Raw genomic sequence first — 26,517 nt, forward strand, 5'->3', positions numbered from 1 at the left:
ACAGTACACGTGACAATTTCACACTTGCAGCTTAACTGGCCTTTCATAATGGAAGCAGAGTTAGGTAATACCAGTGACGCTACAGGCATGCCCCAACCCCCAGCAGGTCAGAGGTCACTATGTTTGTTCTTTACCCCTTCATGGACAACCAGGGAGCTGAAAAATCTGCCAGGAGAATGCTGCAGGCTTACCAAGGGTGTGTGCTAAGGGAGTGAGAGCTAAGCAAACTTCCAGAAACTTCTAACTCTGAATTTCTCTCTCACAAAGTGGATTCTGACTGTGCCTATGTACACTTGAGATCTACCATTCTGTGATCTCCAGGGAGATCAAACCCAGGAGATCATTAAAAGCTCTGCAGACTGCATGCAAGTCTCATGTCCCTTAACTCTACAGAAGCACTCGGGGGATTAATACTAAGAAACATTGCCTTGAGTTTGTGGCTAGACAGCAAATCAATTTCTGTAGAAACTGGGGGGAAGGGGAGAGTCAAAGGTGGGCCCTCTTGCTCCCTGTACTACCTCTCCAAAAGAAAACAAACTGACTCTGGCTGTGTTTTTGCTGTCAGCAGCAGGTCTTCATGGATGTGAGGTCTGCGTTCTGCAACGTCAGTGATATGGCGACCATTCATTTTTAGCGTTTAATACAGTCAATGGCTGTCTGGGAAGTAGACGTTTTAACCCGTGTCATTCCCACACCTTTCTTACTTTGTCACAAATTACATAAACAAGTATCTACAAATTAAATTTGCTTCGAACAATCACCCCGGCCTCCCCAAGTGGTCTCTGACGTCTTAAATCATTGGTTATTCATAGCGCCTTACTTAGGTCACCAATCAGGATCGTGTTGCGATCTTATGTTCTTTTTGAGTGGCTTTCTAAGAGGAGGCTCAGGAAGAAAAAGGAACTCAGCACCTATTAATACCAGGATTCTAGCAGGCTTTACTAGGAGTAAGAACCCTAAGTTGGTGTGAGAACAACAGACACAAAATATTGATGACAACTTGTGTCTAATGTGATTGGCAGACTCAGGAATGGTTAACACATCTTATAAAACAACTGCCACCAATTACAGCTTTGCCACAGCAGGGCGCTCTGTAATTAGAATAGGAGAGAAGAAGGGGAAAAAACCCACTCTCCTACCACCTTCCTAAATTCTGTTGGTTCAACTAAATAACAAGTCCTCCCTGGGGATGTCTCAGACCATATGTGAAAGTGTTCTTTTCACCGAGGTCCCTGGAGATGTGGCACCTGTTCTTTTGACAAATCTTCGGGAGCTAAGGCTACACGAAAAGGAATCAGTCCCCCCAAGATAAAGAATTATCTGACAACTGATATGTGCCCTCTATGCTTACACAGGTCCGTTAACAGTGTTTTGGCAAAACTCTTAATGTACCGAGTTATTCTCAAGACCTGTTTCCTGAAAGCTGGGACTCTGAGGTATTGTCTCACACCAACGGACTTGTTTGCAGTGATAGAGTTATGAGAATGTATCACTAGTAATCAATTAGTAGAGATGCTTCCCTAACTTTTGCAAAAACAGTATTTCAGATTAAACTGGCTTAGTTATTTGGTAGACAAGGGGATGGCTAGCAATCTGCGATCTGGAAAAGGACTTTAAAAAAAAAATCACTGGCATGGATTCTGGAGAAAGGAGCTGAAAACGAGCATCTCCGACTTTCCATGAGGACAGTGAGCCGTCACTGTTGCACACAGCCATCAGCACTTTGGAGGGGACCACATATATCAATATGTGTTCAATAACCAAGCAGGTCTTAAGGAAAAGGATTAGGACACCGTTCGTTTTACTGCATGCGAGAAAGACCGTGTGTTAAATCTGGTGTCTAAATAGTGAAAAGCAGAAAAAAAAATGGGGGCGTTGGGGGGAAGGAGAGGAAAGGAGCTGTGCACTGTGCCCTGGGGAGGAGAGAGAAAAGTGTAGCTGGGCAGACACTTCCTCTCCACTGTCCCTAGGTGGCGCTCATCAATAACAGATTAGGGGAAGAGGCGTGATGACTGCATCCTGCAGGGCCCAGAAAGGAGGAATACCTGGTCCTACAAGCTCGAATGTTGGCAACTGGGCACTCCTAACTTTCAAGCCTAGCATCTGTTAGCCAAATCAGCCATTCCACAGTGCCAGCCTGAACTGCCTGTCTTCGTCTTGATGAAAAATACACAGCATGGAATTCAACATCTTACTGAACTATAAAAATCAGTTCCTATCCGCAGATAAAACAACCACCTGAGACCCAGACCAATGGTTAGAGTCTCACACCCACGTCTAACATTTATTTTTCTAGGCATAACTCTTCCACCTATAAATTCCTTTTGCAGTTATAATTGGGAATTCAAAGTAGTTACAGTTTTCAAGTCTATCGCCATGAAAATTTAAAGTAATTCCAGGCTTAAAGTGCTTCACCTTCAATGGAAGGACTAATTCAGATTGTTATGGGTATTAAAACTAACAAACTTCCAAAAAAATTCTCAAACACCTTAGGGGAAGCTGCTGAACACTAAATTTTCTAGAGTTCTACTTTCCCTTCCAAACGATACTAGCACAACTCAGAAAAAAAATCATTCCCTAAAAAGCTGCCTTTAACTGGGTTGGACTTGGGGTTATATCTGCACAGAGGACCAGGTGGATTTTGTTTGGTTGTTGTTTGTTTTTGTTTTTGTATTGGTTTGGTTTTTTGCATATTCAAAAGCTTGCCTTGCATGCACGCTTTCAAAATGTGATATGAGGCGTCGTAACACCTCCCTTCTCAGTGACACATTTCCCCGCCTGTCTTCATAAACCTTAATGACTGGCTAAAGTAGTGACTGTGTGGCAGAAAAATAAATGCCGCCCACCAGGTATATGATACTTGTTGGAGGTGGCAGAGAGAGGTCCTAGGACAAACTAACGATGCCCCGGTCACTCTCTGGATGTTCTAGAAAGGTGTACCTCGGGGTTCACTGTCCCCTCTTGGGGAACTGAGGAAAACCTATAGGTCGTAGTGAGATCATGCAATCTGACCATGGACAGTTATCACAGCTGCTCCCGCTACCGGATTCCTCACGTGGACCTGATTCTGTAGCAGCAGTAAGGCACCAACAGCATCATTTCACAAGGTGTATAACCACCGAAGCTATCACACTTACCGGTCTCCCAAACTCCAATTCCGAAAAGAATTTATACCAAGGTTCATTCTTTAAATCTATCTCTTCTGGGCTTATATCCCGACTCTATAAGGGTTGGTGACAGGGAAATGGAAGAAAGAGAAGGATAACATTATGTAAAAGGTTACATAGGAGCCAGTAGAGATGCAGCGGCTCTGGGTTACACAGCGCCTGCTTCAACAGCAGACACTGTCCAGTTTTACTGACCCCAGAAAAACAGGGAAACCGAGGCAGGGAGCAGTGAGGTTATTTGTTTTCAGTCCAACGGCAGAGGCAGATGGACTGGATATAGGGACTCGGCACCACACCTCGACCCGTCACCGCAAAGGTGAATATGGGCAGACCGGCATTCTTAATCATTTCAGCCTTAGAGAAAACAAAGTCCTTATTTCCTCTTGCAATAATAATAATAATAATAATAATAATAATAATAATAATAATAATAACCGTGAGCGCATAAGCTGGCGAGCACAGCAAACATTCAGCGTCTATGTCAGAATAAAGCAAACGGTTTTCATGGGCCAGGACAGTTTTAGTACTTATTTGCAAGGCTGCCCTAAGGTTTTCAAAATAAACGCAGGTATGGACACTTCATCAAAGCCAGCTGGTTAACACTGCATCTTTAATGGCACATGAGCAGGTGAGATACCATGTGTCATACACGGCCGAGTGAAAATGACGTAAGTCAAAGTAGAGGACACAGGTGAAAGCTATTTTAAACAAGCGTTGTGGGGGATGAGCACAGACAGCATACACTCTGTGTTCTAACAAACAAATGTTAAAGGACTGAAGGGAACAAGCAAGCGACAGAGAAGCTAGACGAGACGGAGGACAGAACGGGGAGAAAGCTTCTGGGTTATGCTCCAAAGTCACATCCCTCGCTGCCGCTACACTAAGACGTGTCACGGAGATTGATACTTGGGACCCCGCAACTTAACATGTCACTTTATCTGGCACTTTATCTAGGAAATATCGCCTACTTTTGGAAAACACCAAAAATGGATGACTAGAAATCAAGTCAAGTTTTCTAATAAAAGGAGTTAGGTCCATTGTTTGAGTTCAGGGTTTGCTTAAGTTCATATGGTCTCAGTAACTCTGAAAATTACCAAAGGTTGAGATGTGATTTTTTTTTTAAATAACAATCTGAAATACAAAAATGTTCACAGTTTCTTCTGAGGTTGAAGATATCACACAAGAAACTTAGCTGCCCCATGGCCATAAGGTAATATGAATAGCCTGCTGCCAGGCCCACCAACAGGTCATCAGCGCCACCACACCCCAGAGTAGTCCTTCCCGGAGGTACTGACACCACTAAGGCAGTGTTCAAATCTCTCTGCAAGCAGCAAACTGTCTTAGTGACTTTACCAAGCCCTTCTTCCAAATTCCCTGGAACCATTCGTCATTTGTTCATTCCTGCTGTTAATGTAGAAGATACACGGGCACATCAGAGGCTTCAACTGAAATATGATTTGAAACCACAGGGGAATATACGCTGAACTCCGTCCTCTCGCATCTAGATCAGCTTCCTCTAGAGTTTCCATCCTGAAGGAAAAAGCCTGCCCATCCAGATATAAATAGTGTCGTGTGTGTGTTTGTGTGTTTGTGTGTGTGTGTGTGTGTGTGTGTGTGTGTGTGTGTGTGTGTGTGTGTATGCGCGCGCATGCGCGCTCGCGTGCACATGTATGTAGGTATCAGAGGAAAAACTTTAAGTGAGAGTTTCTGAGCTACCTTGTTTCCTGAGTCAGGGTCTTTCTGTCACTCAGTGCTCGCCAATTGGGCCAGGTTGGCTACCCAGCAAGTCCTAAGGATCTGCCCGGCTCTACCACTCCAGGGCTGGAATTATACACATGAGGCACCAAGCCTGTTTCTATTACTCTTTTTCTGGGAACTGAACTCAGGTCCTTTAGCACTTTACCAGCTGAGCCATTGCTCCAGCCTGGCTTCTGCCTTTATTCGGTGAAAAGCAGCACAGTGTCCACAAACCCCAAACCATTTGGGAATGATGGCTTAGGCACTGGCTCATTCTACAATCTAGAACGATGGGTTTTCATGAAACCTACTTCCCACTTGTTATTCTTGAGAAGACTATTTATAAACTCGTCCCTGGGAATAGGTTAGGGTTTTTGTTTTTGCTTTTTTTTTTTTTTTCTCAGTAAAATGTACTGACATACCAACTCTTTTGGGAAGCTGCCTAAGAGTTAGCCTATTTACAGCCTTGAAAGAATGGCCCATTCACTCTTGAATGCTGTTTGCAGGATCACTGCCTGCAAGGCTAGTGTTGAATAAAGAAAAGGGTATGTTAAATATCTTAAATCTAAAGCCTTGGTTCTTTGAGCTGCCCAGACATAAAGGTAAAAAGATATCACCCACAGTGCTCATACCTGCGCTAGCTTGCCATGTGGAACTAAGCGGCATCTAACCAAGGAACAGACTAAGAATGGACACCCCTGCTGGAAGCGAAGAGCGAGCCCTGTTCCCACAACCATGGCCCTTCCACAGTGCCAGGGTCTGGTCCTTGCTGCTGTAGGCTGCTCTGTTTCCAGCTTGATAAAGTCACCGAAGGGGCAGGTGGCATGCTAAGAAAGTGCCACTTCCTCAAAGACAGTGCTGATGCTTGAACAGGGGCCAGAGACCAGCTTCAGATTTCATTGGGTAAATCATCTGAACGTGGTGTGTTCACTTACACCGTGCTTTACAGTTTCATGGCTCTCATACCCATATTACTCCTCCGGCCTCATCACCTGGTCCTCCACCAGGTTTGGAGGGCCAGATGCTCTTTCTAGGCACAAATCAAAGCCTTGAGGTTCAAGAAGGTTAAATGACGGCCTGAAGGCACATGGTAGTCAGGATCGGAACCCAGAACTCAGACCTTCCGTGACTCATCCAGCACTCTGTAAACTGTGCTCTAGCCCCACTCACCCTCGTACTGAGAGTAACGGGAGAGGCAGAGCTGGGCAAATCCCTGGTTCACACTTCCATATCCATTCTGTGCCTGTGATATCTCAACATCTGTCCTTGCTGCCACCCATGGAATATAAACTCCCACATCTAGCCCAGGGCTTGGCATAGCAAAGCTTTATCTATGTATTGGTTAAATGAAGCTTATAACCTGTGGGAGGTTTCAGCAGAGAGGAAAAAAAAAGTGTAAAAGAGTAAAACCTAGACATTCCTGACAGTAGGGATCAGGCAATACATCTCTAAGAACAAGGCCGGAGAGGAAAGGCTGACTTACAGATAGGGACACAGGAAGTATTTAGACCTTTAAGAATATGCCAAACAGGTCATCTAGGATGGGAGTCACCCAGGGACTCTGAAGGTAATGGTGTCTTATGGGCTCATAGTGTGAGCAGGCTCCAGGGCCCCACAGCCTGTGTAAGTTAACATTCTTCTTGATGGTAACAATTAGCTCTGCCTGGACCCACTCCCTGAACTGGCAGAATTAAGCAAGCTTGAGCACCTCCAACAGAAGAGAAAAGTGGAGTTTCTCTTTCTTCACGAAGAGACAAAGCAAACTAAAATAAAATCGGACTCTACGTCTGTCACCCGTTTACACGTTTAATAATGAAATGATTCTTTAGCTCCCTTCAAAAAGTATATGAATGGGGGTGGGGGTGCTGCTGAAATTCTGGCCAGCCAGATAATACCAAAAGGCAAGGCTCACACTGTGAAAGGCTCACATTGAAATGCACACAGCAGCTTTTCTGTCCACATGATTAAAATAGCAGGATTTTAAAAAAGATCAAACATAATGGGCCAATTCAACCACTGTCAAAAAAAATTAAGATTCAACTGAAATTTCTCCTTAAAATCGATGACTTGTCTTTGGAAGGAGGGAGCTAACTGGGGTGAAGGGCACTGAATTAAACGGTTGGACAGGTGCCCACATGCCACTACGGGTGGGACTCAGGCCTGGAGCACTACAGAGGAGCTCCTGTACTGAGACACCAGATGGTGTGCTGCTGTCCTCGTGGGCAGTCTCCACCACTCCAAAGACGGTCATCATGGGGCACCGTGGGACACTGCCCAGCACTTGTAAAAAATAATTCCAATGATCCCAAGAACTGATACTGAAGGAGAACACAAAATAATGTCGTCTTCTTAGTTCTGTATAGAGGTGAAACAACTAAGACCAAGAGAAGGAAGTGGAAACAAAGACAACATTAAGAAGGAGGACTCGCCTTCAGTAAAGGCCAGGACTATGAATGGCCACTGCCCAAATAAAAGCACCCAAAGGCTTCCAGAAACCCTGTAACTACTTGCTTATTGCTAAAGAGTGTGGCTTTCTTTCCTTGGGTTGAAGGCCACGTACACTTATTACGTCTGGGGTACTTCCTGTAGGCCGACAACTCCCACCGAAGCTGGGAAACATTAGTCATTCAGTTTGCCTGCTTCAAATACCCATGGTGCCCAGCAAACACCGAGAATGGTACCTCTAAAGTCGTCTCTGTGAACTGGTGACCTTCTCCTAATTAAAATCACTCCGGCACTTATGAAGACATCACATCTCAGTTCAGAAAAAGTCAAACCAATTATCCCTTAAGAACCCGTAGAACAGCAGGCTGCCGCTCTTAAGGAGAGGCCTCTCTCCTTCCTGCCATCCAGCCGGAGGGCTGTGAGGCTGATGCAGCTTTTGAGAATCTCTTTCACCACTTTCCAAAATTTGAGCAAGCTTTTTCTAATGAAGGGTGAGTGAAAGGAAACACGACTGGCATAATTTGTGGCAGTTTGTAAAGCCTTCCTATTCGCAGAACTGGCTGCTTTTCCACGGCAGCCTGAAATTTCCACACATTTCCCCCCCTACATTAATTTTCTAGAGATGTGAATTTATGTAAGGACAATAAGCCAAACTGATTTTTATAAGTTACCTCTCAACACACTGCCAATCAAAGACAGGAGACCTAAGAGATAAAAATCTAACAGCCTAGAGGCTTTACTCCAAGTGACAACGTTCCCCTGGTTATTTATCTTTGAAGGATCTTAATGCCAGACTGGTCATTTCTGTAATATTCATCCATTTCAAACCAGAATTGCCTACAAAAATAAAAAAACCTTTACTCACTCAGTAAGTTTGACAAAGAAGTACATTTTTTTCCTAAAAAAAAAAACCAAATTAAGTGAGATCCATCGCTGTTAGTAGAAAAATTAAAATGAGTTAAACCACGCACAAATGGAACAACAGAGTCACAAAAAAGAAAAAAAAAAGACCACAGTTTTTTAAAAGCAGACTCGGGACTAATTTATGAAGACCTGCAGAAATGCAGAGAGGGGGAAAATACTTCAATTTTTTTTCCATTGTCCTAAACAAAACAAGCCTATCTCAAGTGGGGGAAGAGTATGCTCTAACTACACAAGGCATCTGAAGTAGAAAACAGGGGCAGAGCAAACAAAAGACCTTTCACAAGCACATTACCATCTTCTCATTGGTCAGGACGGAAGACTTGCCGGGCTGATACTCATAAATGCTTTTGGGCTCTGCTCGGTATTTTCTCGTATCCACTTTCTTATCTGGGGGCTCCCAGTCGTTTCTGTAGAAGGAAAAAAAAAATCCTATATTCATGAAAATAGTACCAGCTCCCCACAAGGTCTGAACCTGATTGGCTGTAGTCTTAATCAAAGGATTTGTCTATCTGAAGCACAAAACTGGAACCAGGGCCAGCAATTCAGCTGTATTAGCTTGGTTCTCAAAACAACCCAATTAAATCCCCCGTCTTGGCTCACAAGGGGCATGAGGCACCCTGTGCCCAAAACCTGACACCAGGACATGGAGATGGAGAGGAAAGGGTGGGAGGGAGGGGAAGGCAGCAGGGCTTCCCCTGGAAAGACGTCTTTCACCTTGCTCTGTCTCTTATGACTGTAACATTCCCCCAAACACGCCTGAACTCCCACACAATTTCTGCAGACCACAGATACAGGTCCTCAAGCCGCCAGACTGGGGTTCAAACCCTGGCTACCCAGGTGATCTCAGTACTGGACATTACTGGAGCATTAGCTTGTCTGACTATCACATGGAGACCTCTGTGGCCACGTGCCAGGTCCACAGCAGTCCTCACTGAACACCAGCTCCATGCCCTGTGTTTCTTCCTATTCTGTGCCCGAACCCCCTACATAGTTATCTCAGTTTGGGTCAAAGAGTTTTTGCTTTTTGTTGTTGTTTTTTTTTTTTAAGTTTATTATTTATCTGTGTGCTGGCTAATTTTATGTCAGCTTAACACAAGCTAGAATAAACTGAAAGGAGGAAACCTCAACTGAGAAAAATGACCCAATCAGATCCAGGTATATAGCATTTTCTTAATAAATTTTGGGGGAGGGCCAGCCCATTGTAGGCGGGGCCATCCCTGCACTGGTGGTCTCCAGATGGCTAAGAAGGCAGGCCAGTAAGCAGTTTTCCTCCACAACTTCGGATTCAGCTCCTGCCCCCAGGATCCTGTCCTCCTTCAGGTCTCGCCCTCACTGCTTTTGAGGAACTGTTCTGTGGAACTGTGAGTGAGATCAACCTTTTCCTCCCCAAGATGCTTTACATCTCAGCAACAATAGCCCTAAGACCCTGAGAGAGAGAGAGAGAGAGAGAGAGAGAGAGAGAGAGAGAGAGAGAGAGAGAGAGAGTGTGTGTGTGTGTGTGTGTGTGTGTGTGTGTGTGTGTGTGTGTGTGCTCGTGCCGCACATGTCATGATACACATGAGTAAGTCAGAAGGACAAGTCAATGGCGTGGGTTCTTCCATTTTTATGTGACTTACAGAGATCAAACTCGGCTGAAGCCTGGTGCCAAGCACCTTCACCTCTTAAACCCTCTTATCAGCCTGACATCCAAGAGATGGGACCTCGAAGGATGCATGGATCTTTGCAAACTGTCTGCAAACTTTTTATGCAGGAACACTGCTGCGCTTTTGCACTATGCTTATATTTCGTTTTTCATGAAACTTTCTGGAAGAGAGGACAATGATTTGTATATTCTCCTGTAAAGTCTGGACAGAATGTCCATCTGCACAGAATGTACCCAGTAGGTGCTTACTGAAGACACCTATAATTTCATGGCATATCCAGCACTCCTTTTTTATTAATTATCAGATTCATCAGGTAGATGTATCAGGCACATGTGGGGCATTTAAAACAGCCATTCACTTGCCCGTGGAGATACAGAAGTATGAAACTGGATGTGAATGTAAGAAAAAATAGTAAGTTTCATCTGCGCAGACCATTTAGTTTTTGGAGATTGGCAAAAGCTGGGGTCAGAAAACACAGGGGACACCTGTCCAGGTGGCAGCAAACGAGGTCAATTCATGAATATAGCTGCATTTTAATATTGCAGTCTTTGCTATGAATATGCAAATGAACTTCTGAGTCTAGAGTTATAACAGAGCCTGATAGTACAGGCCTGCAATCTCAACTGCTTGCTGGCTGAGCTAAGAGGACTGAGAGTCTAAGCCCTTACTTGGGCTACATATAGAGCAAGTTCAAGGCTAGCCTGGACAACTTATTGAGATGCTGTCTCAAAGGAAAAGGTGAAGGAAGAGGGCCTGGAGATGACCTCCATGGGAGAACGCCTGCCTGGTATTCATGAAGGCTCTGGGTTCAATGGAGCACTACAATCTTTTTCTCTTAAATAGAGAAAAGGTTACAGTAATTATCGTTGACATTAATTACGCCATGCTATGAGCCAGGCGGGGACAGGAAGGTCAAGTGCAATCTCTCACGGAGGACTCACGCTGTCTTTATCCTCGTTTCAGAGATAAGGATATGGAGACTCAGATTAAGTCACTGCTGAAGGGTGCAAGGATTCGAGTTTCTTGTTCCTAACAAAGGAGACTCCTGGGCCTCAGACACTGGGGATGAGCATCTAAGAAAGCACTTACCTCTCTGGGCTGGACTTGAGTGAGGAGGAGCGGGCTGGGAGGGGGAGTGTGGCAGACCTCTTGACCACTTTCTCCCCGTCAATGTAGTTCATCTCACTTTTTGAGCGAGGCACAGAAAGGGGAGACTTTGCTGGAGAAAAGTACAAAAAACTTTAGGCTCAAATGAAAACTAAACCCTGAGGTTGTCACTATTCCCCGCTTCCTCTCCCACAAGCAGGGGCTTCAGTCACTTACTGTCTTCAGAAAAGGAGTATCGAGGAGAGTGCAGGTCAGAATCATCATCTAGTGAAAAAGAAAGAAAAATCAGGGGGGGGGGATAGACTAACATGAGACAACCCGGGTGGCACACCAAGCCCCACCTCATCCAGCCATTCCAGGGACCCAGCAGGGAGAGGACTCAAGCCAGGGGCTAACGCCATACAGCGTACACTGCAGAATCTATCTGATCCAACACGACTTGATGGAAAATGCTTCCAGATACCAGGAAACATACAGGGACAGGACTCCTCACAAAGAGAGGGCCCGCCACCATATCTGGAAGGCTGGGTAGTGTGTCTGAGAAGCAGGGGCTGACATAGATCCAGCCACTCGATGCTCAGTCTTTGGTCTGGCCTGATGAGTGCTACCACCTCTTTCTGAGCCTCAGAGCTGCTACTGGGTAAAAAGAAGAGATCAAAAGAAGATGGCTGCTAGCTCCCTACGATAGCTTTGATTTGTTCTGTATGTTCTTCAGATAACAGAACTGGGAAAGAGATCGGGCAGCTAACAAGAATTCAAGAAAGTCCACATCACCATCTGCTTTTATTACATGTCAGCCTTTTATTACATGTCAATCCACACATAGATTTCTCAGGACCCAACACTGCCACGGCTGATGTAAGGTCTGCCCTGTGAGGGCACTGCTCGGGGTAAATATCCAAACCAAGTCTGCAACAAGTCAAACTCACATGAATTTCTGGCGTGTGATGGGCTCTGCGGGAATGCGCGCACACCCCCCTTGGTAAACTACATTCTGGGTTCCGAGATGACCAGGAAAAGATCTGAATGCCTCACGGAGCAGGCTGCAGTTTTTATAGTAAAAAATCAGAAAACAAGCCCATTTACAGGAACTGATTCCCAAAACAAATCTGTCCCAAATACAAGGTATTTAGTCATGACATCCATGATAATCCTTCCTAATCATTCCCCCCCCCCCCCCGAGTGCCTGAAAATCTTGCTCATTTAAATTTAGGGCACATGCACCTAGAATGAAGACCAGACCAATCCCTTAAAATCTGCACCACTCTTTGAGCAAAGCACATGAGCTACCCAGCAAAGACAAGTCAAGGGATTTGATACGCTGTGTTAATGGAGGTGTTCATCAAGTCCTTGTTTCTGGACACATCACGTATCTAAGCAGAAAAGGCCAGAATGTTTTATGAAATGTAAACAGGGCTGGTACTAGCATTATTTTGAGTATAGTGGTCGGCAAAGACGGCTCCTACCTTTCCGTCCCTTCCCTTCTTCCCATTTTCGTCAGTCCCAGGTGTCCCTTAGCTAAAACAGAGACATCAGGTACCAGGGTACCTTGCCCTCTTTCCAGCCCCCATTGCTCTCATAAGAACTGGTCATCACCAAGGTTTGACAGGAACTAGGATTCTTGGATGGGGAGGGTCTTACTTGTTGCTCAGGCTACCCTCTCATTTACAACCCTCCTGCCTCAGCCTTTTGAGTGCTGGGACTACAGGCCTGCATCACCAAAATCCACTCGCCTTTCACTATTACAAACAGAGTATGTTAAGTTTATGTATGTTAGCTTCTGAAAATGGGGCAGTGGGGAGATGAAATGGAATCAGAAATACAGTTCTGGAAAAAGCGCTCTGAAGACTTCTGTGTTGCCAGCTTTTTGTTTGCTTTTGGAGTGATTTATTTTAAAGATACTTTAAAATATGTATTAAAGTGTATTCACATAAAGCGTGATATCAGCCAGGCTATATAATTCTTTTATTTTAAAGATTTATTTATTTATTATATACACTTTAGCTGTCTTCAGACATACCAGAAGAGGGCAGCAGATCTCATTACAGATGGTTGTGAGCCACCATGTAGTTGCCGGGATTTGAACTCAGAACCTCTGAAAGAGCAGTCAGCGCTCTTAAGCACTGAGCCATCTCTCCAGTGCCCTATAATTGATATTTTTAACGATATTACTGGGTACAGGTGGGAAAGGAAGTCTCATTCACCCTAAGCTACACATGGCCAGGGTGTCTTTGTGAGTGAGCTTTTCACGTCTTACAGTGTTCACATGTCCATGTCTTACACGGACTTAAATTCAAAGACTCCATAAAAGCATGCAGATGTCAAATGGATCAATTTGAGCAACTTCAGCAATTACGACAAGGTCCACAATTTTTTACATCTCTATTACAAGAAAATTTTATCTCATTTTATAAATGAAAATGACAATGCAAACTCCCATTATTAACTATTTAGTAACAGCTAGAAGAGTTATATAAGGCACAAACCCCTCATTCTATAAACAGGAGACCAGGGCCTGAGGTCATTAAGAAAAATGTCCCTCAGCGACACAGTAAAAAGATACATAGGCCAGGCAGTGGGGGCGTACACCTCTAATCCTTGTTCTTGGGAGACAGAGGCAGGTGATCTCTGAGTTTTATGTCAGCTCCACAGAGTTAAGTTCTAGAAGAGCCAGAGCTACACACAGAAACCTTGTCTTGAAAAACCAAAAAAGAAAGAAGGAAGAAAGAGGGCTGGAGAGAAGGCTCAGTGGTTAAGAGCACTGACTGCTCTTCCAGAGGTCCTGAGTTCAATTCCCAGCAACCACATGGTGGCTCACAACCATCTGTAATGGGATCTAAAGCCCTCTTTTGGTGTGTCTGAAGACAGCTACAGTGTACTTAAATATAATAAATAAATCTTGAAAGAAAGGAAGGAAGGAAGGAAGGAAGGAAGGAAGAAAGAAAGAAAGAAGGAGAGAAAGGAAGGAAAGAAGGAAGGAAGGAAGGAAGGAAGGAAGGAAGAAAGAAAGAAAGAAAGAAAGAAAGAAAGAAAGAAAGAAAGAAAGAAAGAAAGAAAAGGACAGGACAGAACAGGACACACAGAAGAGATAGAGTTGGGACCTTCCTGATGTCGTCACTTCATTCCTGGGACAGGGGTGGCTGCTTTGTTACATTCTCTCTATTCACCTTTGTATCTCCAGTTCTGGGCATGGAGACTAAAACTGTCTGTCTGTTTGCTTTTTTTTTTTTCTTAATAAAGTCATGAGCCAACCAAGAAAGGTGTCCTGAAACTGAAGGGCACCACGGGCCAAGCCTTCTCCAGCCTAGAAGCCTTTGCTCTACTTTTCCCAACCTCCCCCACCCCCACCCCCACCCCCAGGAGATGCTTAGGCAAGCCTTTGGAGTAACTCCACCACATTCACTTTGCCTCCTATTGGCCTCCAGGGATGACAGATAGCATTGCTATACCCTGCACTTCCTGTTTGAAATGTTCTCCTGGCAAGCAAGTCCACACTGAGAAAGTTGGGTATGCAGTTAGAATAACCAAGGACTGGAGGCCGAGTGTGAGGCCATCCTTCTACCAGTCCTGCTAGAGCTGGCCAAATAGAGTATCTGTACATGTGCTTGTGTCTAACCATGAGATACATGAAGCAGAACCTTTCTCAATCTTCCCTAAGCTAGCAACGCAAATCCTACCACTACATCCTCCAAGGATTCTTGACAATAATGCCACAGAGGACTCAGCCGAGCTGGGCTTTTGTGATTTCTGCTTGTGATGGGACAACATGCTATCTGTGCCCCTGGGAACAGCAAGCAACTGGCATCAAACATTGGCACCAACGGTCAGAACTTCCCCGGCTAACCATTCCGGGAAGCTTGGACACTTCCTGTGCAGGGCACACACAGGGTGACCAACGTAACTTTGGTGCCTTGAAGGCCCCGACAAGCTCTGGTACTGGCAGAACAACAGCCCCCCAGGCTTTGGCAGTCTGGCCTTAGTAGCAGGATAGCTAACCAGCCCAAGAGCTGTCAGGAGCTGCCTGATTGCCTTCTCAAACACAAGAACGACATTAAATCAATTTCTAAAAACTTCCCTCCTTGATTTTGCTGTTGCTCTTCAGAACTTAAACAATTCTGAAAGTCAGCCTGAGAGGGTGCTCATCAAAACTGTTTAAAATGCTACGAAACTGACAAAGCGGGATGGGATGCTTGGCCAAAAGCAGCATCCACAGAGCCCCAAACTGTGGGTCATTATATTTCCAGCTAGTGCCTCTTAGGTCTTTTTTTGTTTTTTTTTTTTTTTTTTTCTTTTTTTTTTCCCGGAGCTGGGGACCAAACCCTGGGCCTTGTGCTTGCTAGGCAAGTGCTCTACCACTGAGCTAAATCCCCAACCCCGCCTCTTAGGTCTTAAACCCAAAATTATTTTTGTAATAATAACAGCCCACTTTAACATGATCTTATTCCGTTATTCGAACAATTCCTTCTTAGTCTTTATTCATGCAAGAGCAGGGACAGAAGATGGAAGTCACAAACAAACCCCCACCCCCAAAACAAAAAGACAGAATCAGGGTGGCAAAGAAAAAACAAGCAGAAGGGGGATAGGGAAGACAAGAATGCCAAGTCTAGGGGCTTTCCTAGAAGAGTAACAGGTTCTGTGTGTTTTTGTTAAGACTACCAAGTATCAAGGGACAGAAAACAAAGGCTGCAAGAGGGTGGAGAGTAGCTACAGAAGATACACTCCTTAGAAAGTTTGGTGAAGTGAGAAAGAAAGAAAGGGAGCAGCCAAGAGGGACCCAAGCCTAGAGGAACTCACAGGTGAGAGGGACCAGAAGCCTAGAGAGACCCACAGGCCAGAGAGACCCACGGGTTAGGGAGGGCTCACCATTCCCAACTTCATTCAGCCTTCCAGGTCCCGAGGTGGGAAGGCAATCAATGCTTCAGTTCTTAGCTATCCTGAGGACCAAAGACTTTTGCACATGCTGGGCGGAGACCTTCTGGGCAGCTCACATAAGGAGAGCAAAGGTGACTGCTGCAAGCCGCTCGGCCCCTCCCCTGGGCAGGACCAGCAAAAGTTTGGGGCAGGAGGCACAAGTGAGCCAAGCATCTTCACCACAGAACAACTTACTAGAACTCGAGCAAAATAAGGCTATTCTTAGAAATCCTGCACAGCTAGGAGAGCTATTTTTCACTCAGCTATGCCTGTGCCTGAGAAAACCCGCCTTCTGCAAGCCTTGCCTTAAGGCAAGCTGGAGCAGGAGCGAGAACACAGGACACCACAACCCTGTGACACAACCCAGAGATGCTTAGAAGTGGCACCATGAGTCACAGCCACAGAGCTTGGCGGTCTCGACCTCCAGTCAGAAATGGTTCTAGTGGAGGTCATGAACCAGGAGGAAAGCTGCTCTGTGACTTCCCCTCTGGCAAGAGCCCTTCACTGCAGTGTGGTTCAAGCCATGGATCACGAAGTAGCCTATCGGCTACTTGGCTTTGCTGTAGTTCTGGGGCATTGTGCAAAAGCATCCTGCTTTCTTGATGATACGTGCCAAGTCAGTTGTTCTTACAAGGCCGGAGCTTTGAATCTGCATTCCTTTCTCCAGCCCTAAATCCAAGCCGTCAGATTGCATCTCGGCAAGTACCTTGGTCCTGGTGGTATCTTGCCATTCTGGTGTCATGGTCTCACCACTTGGGGAGCTTTTCCTAACCACATGTTACCAGACAAGGCAGGACTGACTCAGGAGAAGCTACCATGCGTTGTCAGATAGTTCTTGGCAAGGAGGAGGCAACCACATGCACGAGGTCTAACATGAGAAGGATCAGCAGAACAAAAGCCCCTGTTCCGAGTCTAGAAGGTCCAAGGCTTGAATCCCGACTCTCCCACTCCCTGTGTGACTTTGCGAGTGCTCACGCACTAACCCACCCGGGTTTCTTCAGACTCGTCTGGTGGGGGTCTGGGAGGATGGAAATGAGGTAAACCATGGCAACGTACTCAGCACAGCGCCTCACGCAGTATAACAACAGCTTCTAAAAGCTGTGACTTGGGACCACTTAACCGAGTGAGGGGGTTCTGAAGAATTTGGAAATGAAGTTTTAAACCATGGCTGAAGTTGCTAATTCAAAGTCAAAAGTGACAAATCTAAGGCCTTTCCCGCACCTGCCATGCACTAAACTGCTCCGCTGCAGCCTTGGTTGGGAACACACAACATGTATGTATACTGTGTATGCTATCACACCACGCAACCCCAAGGTTGCCTGGAACGCCCCAGCTCAGACCAAGCTGCAGTGTTTGACTGTACGGAGAAAGTGTTCTGCTCTTAATACTCACACGGTTTAACTGTACCTTAAATACTTTCCTATCACCATTCTTCAGCATCTAAGTGGCAAATTCGCCTATCTGGGGATTGTATTACTTAGAATATTGAGTTTAGAATATTGAGTTAGAATTGAGCTGTCTTGAATTTCATTTAAAAAAAAATGTTAAATGTTCACGACAGAGTTTCCTCCAATTTCTGAAATGGTTCCGGACATACTTCTTCTGTTTTGGACTACTTTGTGTTTATGTGTTTTGTCTCTGCATTGGTTACTATAAAATCAAAATACTGATCAACTCTGAGAAACACCAAAGACAGCTTATGTTCTTTGATACCAAATATTCAGCTAAGATTGAACTCAGTGACAAACTAGTTCTGGGCATGGCGGTACACACTCCTTTAATCCCAGCACTCGAGAGCTAGGCACAGGCAAATCTTTGTGAGTCTGGAGCCCAACCTGATCTACATAATGAGTTTTAGACCAGCCAGGGCCACATAGTGAGACTCTGCCAATTAATTAATTAATTAATTAATGCACCTTTCTCATTAGTATAAAAATGTTTTAATCTTTGATAAATGGTAAAAGTACATGCGTGCTGAAGGACTATTTTAGAACGAATGTCTTTGTGATTTATCATCAGTGAATGTTTGCTATGTATGTACCAGGGGTAGCTTATAAATATCCCGGGTGAAGAGGGAGTTAAGCAGCTCTGGTATCGGGCGGAAGCTCGGTGAGTGGCAGTCACCCCTCTGCTGTCTCTTAAAGCTGAACTTGAGGTTGCAGAAAGGCTGCCTTTCAGAGGGGAGTAGATGGAGGTGAGGGGCGTTGCCAAGCTCGCTTAAGGATTATGAGTTGCACAGATTGCTCCTTGGTATAACGCACGGGGCTTCCCCCCCACCCTTTAAAGTACATGTAAGCCCCATTAAGACGTGGTCATCCTGTTTATCTTCCAGACTCTGGCCAGAAGCTTACGTGTTCACTCAGGAAAGTGGAAGCTTTCTAAGCCAGTATAAACATATGCTCACAGGACCCCTGCTGACCAGGACATTCAGCTTTGAGCCACTTGTAAGTGTCATTAAAAAAAAAAGTACTGTGTTTACAGCTATAATTCAGACAAATGTTCTAGCCCTCACACAGGCATTAATAGGCTTCTTACCAACAATCCTACTTCCAAATCCTAAACTACAATCAGCAGCAGCAGCAGCAAGAGCCCCCCACCCCCTGCCCCCAACCCCAGGCCTGTGAGACCCAAGGCTCCAATTTTTAGGTTCTCTCTCTGGTCAACTCTCCCTCCTTTCCTCCCTACCTCCCTGTTGAAGGGTCTCACTATGTGGCCCCGGCTAATCTAAAAACTTACTATGTAGCCCGATTTGGTATTTAATTCACAGTAATCCCCCTGCCTCAGCCTCCTGAGCACGGGGATGACAGGCATGTACCTCTACCATCTCTATTTCTCTGTGCATGTGAGTCCCGGAGCTACCTGTGAGGAATGGCACCATGAACAGAGCAAAGGATGGCTGTCTCTGCTCACAGACATGGCTGCTGGCCCCGCCAAAACCACGGGTTCCGAAAGCCAGAACACCTCTTGAACGGCTTAAAAAAAAAAAAAGTAATTCAAGGCCAGCAATTTTTAAAGATGCTCCCACGTGTTTTTCACATTTGTAAAAAGACTTTATCTAATTAAATACATCAGCAATCTGCTAGACATGTCATCTAGGCAGGACGGGGGCGTGAGACAGAATCTACCCTATTTTTAAAAGATCTCTAGGGAAGACAACTTCTTTGACACTTGTGTTGAATTCTAATTACCTTCATTATTGTGAATTTTTTTTTTTTTAGTTTTTATTCTTTAAGGACATATATTCTGGTTTTGGTCTCTGTAAAAAATCTGTGCATACACAGACATACATATCCACTTCTAAATGTGCGACAGGCTGTCCAGTCATCTCTTATTGCTTACGTCTCTAAGCACAGCGGCCCTACCTCCTCTTGTGCCAGACTTCACGCTTAACGGAAAGCAGGCACTGCTGTCACCAGAGTTGTACCTTGTAGTAACCAATGATGTAAAAGCTTGATATCCAGTCTCGAAACCCTGCCGTGCCATCACAGCCAAGCATATGAAGGAAGCCAAGGGCCCGCCTAGGACAGACGTCAGGCCATCCCATGGGAGAGGCAGGATCTCTCCCAAGTGGCTTTTCTTACTCACTATTTACAACCTTCTTTGACACCTGTACCCCACCCAACTCCCACCCCACCAACCCCCCAAAAGAGAATATCTCTAGGTATAGCTGTTCTCCATATCAGATCAAATTCCCAGTCAGCTCTTCTATGAAATGTTCCTAGCTTGGTCCAGATCTTCTTTTCAAGACATCTTACTAAGACTGATGCTTAAACATATGCACAAATCCCCCTTTAGGCATTCCCAATTAAAAAGAGACACCCTGAGGACACATGCCATGAGGGACCCGTGACTATCAGGTGCAGTGTGGGAAACTGCAGGAGCTGGCAAGTCTCTCTCCTCAGCTTCATGAAGTCACTGCCTAGCCACCGGTACACTGGGTGACATTCTAGGTACAAGCAGCTTTTCCCAGAACCGCATATCCAGAGCATACGCTGTGAAGGCTACCCCTTAAGCCACTTAAACCCTACAGGGGCAGGGAGTAAAATGCCATGTGGAGAGGCAGCCAGCAAGGACTGAAATGACGTCACAAAACAAAAAGTTAAAGGGAGGCAAATGAAGAGGGAGCTTTCCTTAGCTGCTAGCAAAACCCCCGAGGTGAGAGAGAAGTAAGCCCCGGTTCAGAAGGAGGCACAGCCATTTCCCTGTAATTACCTTCTGACTTAGGACTAGGAGTGGAAGCAGGAAACTGGTAGGTAGGAGTGTAAGGGTTGTCCTCTGCAGCGGAGAAAAGCAGTGGGTTTGAAGCTATCCACCACCAAGAGGAGGAAACACTTAACCCCCGGCTGACACCTTTCCGATGATTATTTTAGTGTTGTTATTATTAAAGCACATGGGCATCACACTCAGATTAATGAATTAGAAAGAACTTAGCTATTTTAACACAGCACTCCATGCAAATGAGTAAAATAAAAGGCTCGCTGGCTGAGATGACCATTGAAAACAAAATCTAAAAGCCATACCGTAGTACGCCTACAATGGAACGCTAAGAACTAATTTAATGCTATGACAACAGATGCGCTGTCTAAACTTATGGTACCTTCAGAGTTCTGCTGGATTTCAGGAAGCTCGGGGAATTTGTACGTAGGGAAATAAGGGTTTTCCTCAGGAGTGTCTAGGCAGAGGAGCAGGTGCGAGAGAGAGAGGAGAGAAAGGAGAGGAAGATACAAATGGGGAGAATGAACAAGTAGGAATCCACAAACTTAAACTCCTTGAATTCCGGGATGTAATAAGCGCCACTAATGATGAGAGAAATTAAAAATCCAGTCTGTTTGCCTGAATTAAGACACACGAAAAAGAACTATATAGACACTGGCTCCAACAGACAGAAGCACTTGACACAAAGTTTCAAATTTCACAAATTTTAGGTCAGAGATATGAAACATGATAAGCAAAAATACTATCCTCAAGTGTTTTTTTTTTTTAATCGAAGGCTGTTTTGTGCATATTAGAATCAAAGCAAACAATCCACGGGCAGTTCTGTTTAGAATCCGTGATTTAGCTGTGCTAACAAGCAGAGCACACGAAGATTACAGGATTCCTTGGAGCATTCACCCTGCACATGTATGCATTCACCCCTGCATTTAGCCTTCTAGAGGCAGGTCTGGAGGCAGGGGAGTCACAGGGAGCTGGAAGACATGAGGGGAATTTTACTATGGAGAACCAGTCTTTAGCACCACCATCATGGCGGATGGAACTTATCCCCCGGACCTTAGCAAATCTCCTGACTCAGAGACGCTAAGTACAGCGTTTAGGAATAGCGTGGGTCATTCTGAACCCAGCAGAAGTTAATTAACAGTGACGCTGGATATTTACAACTCAGGTGGGAACACTAACCAGGATGCCACTTCTCCATGGCAGGCAGCCAGACTGGATTTGGGCACAAAGAAAGACAGGATCTCTGCTCTCAGGAAGAGTGCCACCCTTCCTGCAGTGCAGGGACTTGCCTGCCTGTCCGGTGACTGGCAGCACAGGCAGCAATGGGAGCTGAGCTGGCAGGGCTGTGGCCTGTCAGGGCACTAGCCGGGGGTTCTGTCATCATGCTGGCTCCCTCGTTGAAAGCTGGGGGTGGGGGTAGAGGGGGAACGAGTCTTGATCTGTAAGCACCTCTTTCAACCTGAGCAACCCTGGTTTGTCAGCTCGTGACTGATTCTCTACCTGCCAAGCTCTGATTCCTAACTGGGGAAGCTTACTTTGCACACCAGTATGGCCTCAGAGATACACAATGCATTGAGTTTCACAAGGTGTTCCCACTTGGGCGCCCGCAATACCCTCCAGAGGCCTGGAAGCAGGACCAACACAGAAAGATACAAGATCCACCTAAGTGCCTGGAGGCTGGCTCCAGGGGAGAATGGTTTTCTTAACTCCCAGCTCAGGACTCTGCTGAACTTGATCATCTCAGAGGCAGTCATGGGCTGACACCAGGTACACCTAAAGCGGTAAGCAGGTGGGAGATGGAGCTGTCTGTCCCCCAGGCAGATAGGTGAGGGAGGGAGCAGGGATGAGTGGAAGGCTCAGCCTCTGGCACTGCACAGTAGCTGGGACGGAGGATTTGCAAGCTGACCTCAAGTTCCAAAGCTGAGGAAAGCTGAGGCAGGCAGAGCTGAAGGAGGACCAGGCAGGTCAGTACCTAATGTAATCCAACTGCAGGAGCCCAGCTCCTCCAGTACAAGTGAACCGAGCACAGGCCCGCAACCAACAGTCAATAAATTCCCACATCACACTCCTTCTACAAACGAAAACTAGTACCTCTGTTCAGCTTGTGGATCTGTTTAAACATAGTTTTGTACCAGTCTTTCGATCTCTCGGTATTCTAGAGAAAAAACACAAACAAGGGGTGACAACAATGAAAACTTGAGCACGTTTCAGAAGGTCTGTGATCCCAAAAATCAAACAGTGATGTACTAAAATAGATCCCAGGGCCTTGCGCCTGATCGGCTCATGTGCTCTACCACATACAACCCTGGTTACAGTAATAATAACTTTTTTAAAGGCAAAGCTTTTGAGAAAGCAGAGAAATGAGAGACTCAGATATAATCTTAATAAATTAGATTTGGCCTAAGGATGTAACAGCCAGAGGCAGATTTGAAATATGTCCATGGTTTCCTTCTTTTAAAAAGATATGCTTATTTTTAATTTATGTATGTGAATGCTTTGTCTGAATTTATTTTATGTGCGTCATGTGCATGCAGTGTCAGTGGAGGCCAGCAGGGGACATCAGAACCAGCTACGTAGGTACTGAGTCCTTTGCAAGAACAGAAAGTACTCTTAACCACTGAGCCATCATCTCTCTAGCCCTGCGTCCCTTCTTCCTTAAAATTCCGTTTTTAGAGACAGTCTTTCTCCACACATAGACTTTAGGAAACAGAAGTTAAGGCCTCCCAGAATCGTGAGGCAATAAATCCTTGCTTACCACAATCTATCCCCACCCCTTCTGGATTATTCTGTACAGTTGTACATAAGTCACCTTGCACAAAGCCAAGGTCAAAAGTACATGCTTTTAAATGGAACCCAAATGGCATCCAATTCCGGAGTTCATGCTTGCCTTGAGCTAGGCCTTTTTTCAAGGATGAAAATAATTAAGGTCGTTAGATAGGACAGTATCGCTCCCATTTTATAGATGAGGAAATTAAGTAGAAAAGGTCAAAGTGCACTGTCTGAGGTAGAGAAGGCGTCAAAAAGTAGAAGACCCAACTAACACAATAGCTGGAGACACTTTGCCCCACACACACTGTGAAAACCTGGGAAGTGATGTGATCCCTCACAGTCAATGCCTTTCTGACACTGTGCTTGGACACCTGTTCTCTGTCCTTGATAGTTTGTCTCCCAGGGTGGCATCGCGGGGAGGTGCTGTGGACCTCTAGGAGGTGGGACCTAGGAGGGTGGGGTGTCCTTTGGGAACCGAGGATGGCTTCTCCACAGGGATCTGAGATGCCATCCAGGTATTCATGCTGTGTGAGCGCTCACTTTGACATATGCTCTTGCTACAATGTGCTGCCCTTGCCGGACGGCCCTGCAGAGCAGGTGACTCCATTTAGGACACAAACCTCCACAACCATGAGCCCAAATAAGTCTCTCCTTACTTCCTAAGCAGTGCTGAGCGTTCCTAACAGTGCGGCTAAGCTAACCCCCTCAGCAACCTATGAGGACACGAAGACTGCTGCCACCACTCGAGTGGCAGTGGAAGAGAATGCCCAGCAGAGGTAGCAGCAGTCACTTTGAGTAAAGGTTCTCTGTCTCTGTTATTACAGAGGCCCAAAGCAGAGTTCTTCAGAGGCTTACTGGGGTTTCTATCTGCCCTCTAAAAGAACAGAAGAACAGCTTTCCAAATGGAAACGAAAGGCACCCCTGCAGACAGTGGCCTGGTGGACACACAGACAGGAGAAGACAGCTACAAAGGGCAGGCTTCCCTGAGCTCCTCAGGCCCTCAGGAGCATTGGCACACCTGGCCTCAGAGAGGGGCCTGCTGGTCCTGAAGGCACTGGAGGGCCTCCTTTGCCTGGTTTCCTTCCTTGTCCTGTTTACCTCGGATGATGGGATAACTCACACACCTTCTTCCTGAACCCAGATACAGCCTCACTTTCCTAGGTACGCCCCTAAATCTGCAGCAAGAATTTCTGAGCTGGCTCCACAGCACAGGGACAGCCTTGCCCGTGGGGCATGGACAGAGCCCCAGAGCACAGGGACAGACTTGCCCGTGGGGCACATACAGTCCAAGCCCATCAACTGTTTTGCTGCAGAAAAGTCGCTCCACCCTGCTCCACCCAAACACCCCTTTTCTCTTGAGACGAATATCCTACACCTCCTTTGGAAAAGTCTGGATACCCTCATCGGGGTGTGGTTTATGCTGCTGTCAGAGAGAAAACCATCCCCTCTGAGCCACTGTAACCCTCCCCTGACTCCAACCCCAAGGGGTTCACACACATAGTGAAGGCCACACTCTTGCTGAGGACTCAATGGCCCACATCCGTACCCGGAGTGGGATGCCCACTTCATCCATAGACACACTGCTTAGGTCCTGTGCACTCCTCACCACCCGTCTGCTGTCATCCTTGGCTCTCCTTTCCGCAGCCCTGATGGGCGAGGTGAGTTCTGCCGGGGTTGGCACTGGGTCCTGCTCACCCACTCTTCTCTCTGAGGCGGGATCTGGAAACGACAAGCAACCACAAGCTGAAACTCCAAAGCAAAAATCCTCTCCAGCAATCCAGCTAGGGGAAAGGGGTGTTTGCTAAGTGCCTATTGGAACTGACCCCACATAGGGCGAGGGTCAGCCAAGTCCAGCCCACTGCTGGCCACCTGCTTTTATAAGTAAAACTTTACTGGAACACAGCCACGGCGGTTTGTCCTTACACTCTTTATGGATGTTTTCGTATTACCATGGCTGACTGGGTAAGCTTTGACCATTTGGCCTGCAAAGCATCAGATATTAATCTCCTGGCTCTTTGAAAGAAGTCTGCAGAGGTATGAAACTCGTGATAAAGCATTACTGCAAAGTTCCTTTTTCTGTTCCGGACGCACTTAACCCTCCTCATTTACCTTTCCCAGGCCTTGGTTCTCCCACTCAAAACTACGGGAATGACATTTCCACTGGCAAGCTCACGGAGGCGCTGTACGCCAAAGTGCTCTGAAAGCTTGCTGTGTGCTCACTGTAGTTTATTTAACCTGGTTTAGATCGGAACTTACGGAGAGCCAACAAACGTTATCAGGCATGGTCTACAGTTCACAAACATATCATCGTTAATGTCTGTTTTCCAAGCCATGCAGTTACTGCAGGGACCTTGCCCAAGCACCTGCTAGGTGTTCCGCCTAGCGTCCTGCATGGGGAGATGCAGATGGACCTCTCAGTCAGATACTCAGGCTTCCGGGGGCTTATACTCTCCTGGGCCAGCAAGGAGAATGCACAGCAGCAGCGAGGGCCAACAGAGGAGTCAGCACCCAGCTGAGCTGCAGAATTTAGGTTCAGAGCCAACTTGTCTAAGAGAAGCCAACCAGATGAAAAGAAAGCGGAGGACACTCCTGGCATAAGGAACAGCATCACTATGTGCCACCTTGAACTGCTCTGACTTAATCATGTGCCTGACATTCCATTAACACTTCGGTAAGACAAGAAGACTCTATAGTTTAAAAGAAAAAAAAAGCCTTAGAGACATCCAGGAGGTGCTGCGGGAACCAGCTGAGACGCCTTGGCAGAACACAGTCTTGCAGCCACCAGCACGAGAGTGACGGCAGATCTCTGTGGTAGAAGGAAGTGAGAGCAGAGCCAAGGGCTGAAGTCACACACTGAAGGAAGCCAAAGGAAACGGGCAGAGAAGCAGCGACTCCCCAGCCTCTGTGGAAGTCACCTGAGCAACAGGAAAGAGACACACTGCTCTGAGGGAGCAGTTCCAGGAGGGCGACAGGGGCAGGTACCAGACTGCAGAGAAAAGGAAATGTGTATGAAAAAGAAGCAGAGGTGAACTCCACACAGAGGAAGGAGTGTCAGATGGGGAAGATGGAGGGGAAAGAGCTTAAGCCAAGGCAGCCTGAGCGAAGAATGAAGTGTGCCTCTCCTCCAACCCTCCAGCAATTAGTAATTGCTCCCCGGCTGAGGAGAAGGGGAAAGAGCTGGACAGGGAGCAGGCTCTGGCAGGAAGGCAGGATTTGAGGTTCCATGCAAAGCTGTGATGAAGTCAGAGATGTCCGTGTGTGAGGGAGTGGCTGAGGGGCTGAGGAACAGCGAAGACCGCAAGCTCAGGTTTTCGAACACTCATTCCGTCTACTCAACAGAGTCACTCTGCCCTGACTCCAGGCAAGCTTTATTCAAGAGGGCAGAATGGTTTCTAAACATCCTGGTAGAGCTAACTCACTCTGAACACCACCTTGTCTGGAATGTAGAGACTATGAGGACCACGGGCATGTTCAATGTTCCTGGGACAAATAATTCTTTTAAAAAGTGATTAAGGCAAGTGGTTCTAACAGTTGTTAACACTCAGCCCTGGGTTTTTCTAGTTACTTTAAACTATAAAAACCAGCCCCACCCACCCCTC

General features: G+C 46.1%; 1 protein-coding gene across 51 annotated transcripts in view; it reads right to left on the minus strand.

Annotated features, from left to right (window-relative positions):
- The window catches only part of Sorbs1 (sorbin and SH3 domain containing 1), a 222,725-nt gene that overhangs the window by 52,421 nt on the left and 143,787 nt on the right, over positions 1 to 26,517 (minus strand). For 30 of the 51 annotated variants that reach the window (XM_087590829.1, XM_087590755.1, XM_087590606.1 and 27 more), the window contains 8 exons: positions 24,465 to 24,637; positions 22,241 to 22,304; positions 20,532 to 20,606; positions 20,147 to 20,209; positions 11,240 to 11,287; positions 11,006 to 11,135; positions 8,566 to 8,680; positions 3,138 to 3,221 (listed from right to left, as the gene is read on the minus strand). In XM_087590829.1, coding sequence (XP_087446955.1) covers positions 3,138 to 3,221; positions 8,566 to 8,680; positions 11,006 to 11,135; positions 11,240 to 11,287; positions 20,147 to 20,209; positions 20,532 to 20,606; positions 22,241 to 22,304; positions 24,465 to 24,637 — 752 coding nt within the window. 51 annotated transcript variants of the gene reach the window in all.

Source organism: Rattus norvegicus, chromosome 1 (genome assembly GCF_021556685.1).
Source record: "Rattus norvegicus strain SHRSP/BbbUtx chromosome 1, alternate assembly SHRSP_T2T, whole genome shotgun sequence".
NCBI classification, from domain to species: domain Eukaryota; kingdom Metazoa; phylum Chordata; class Mammalia; order Rodentia; family Muridae; genus Rattus; species Rattus norvegicus.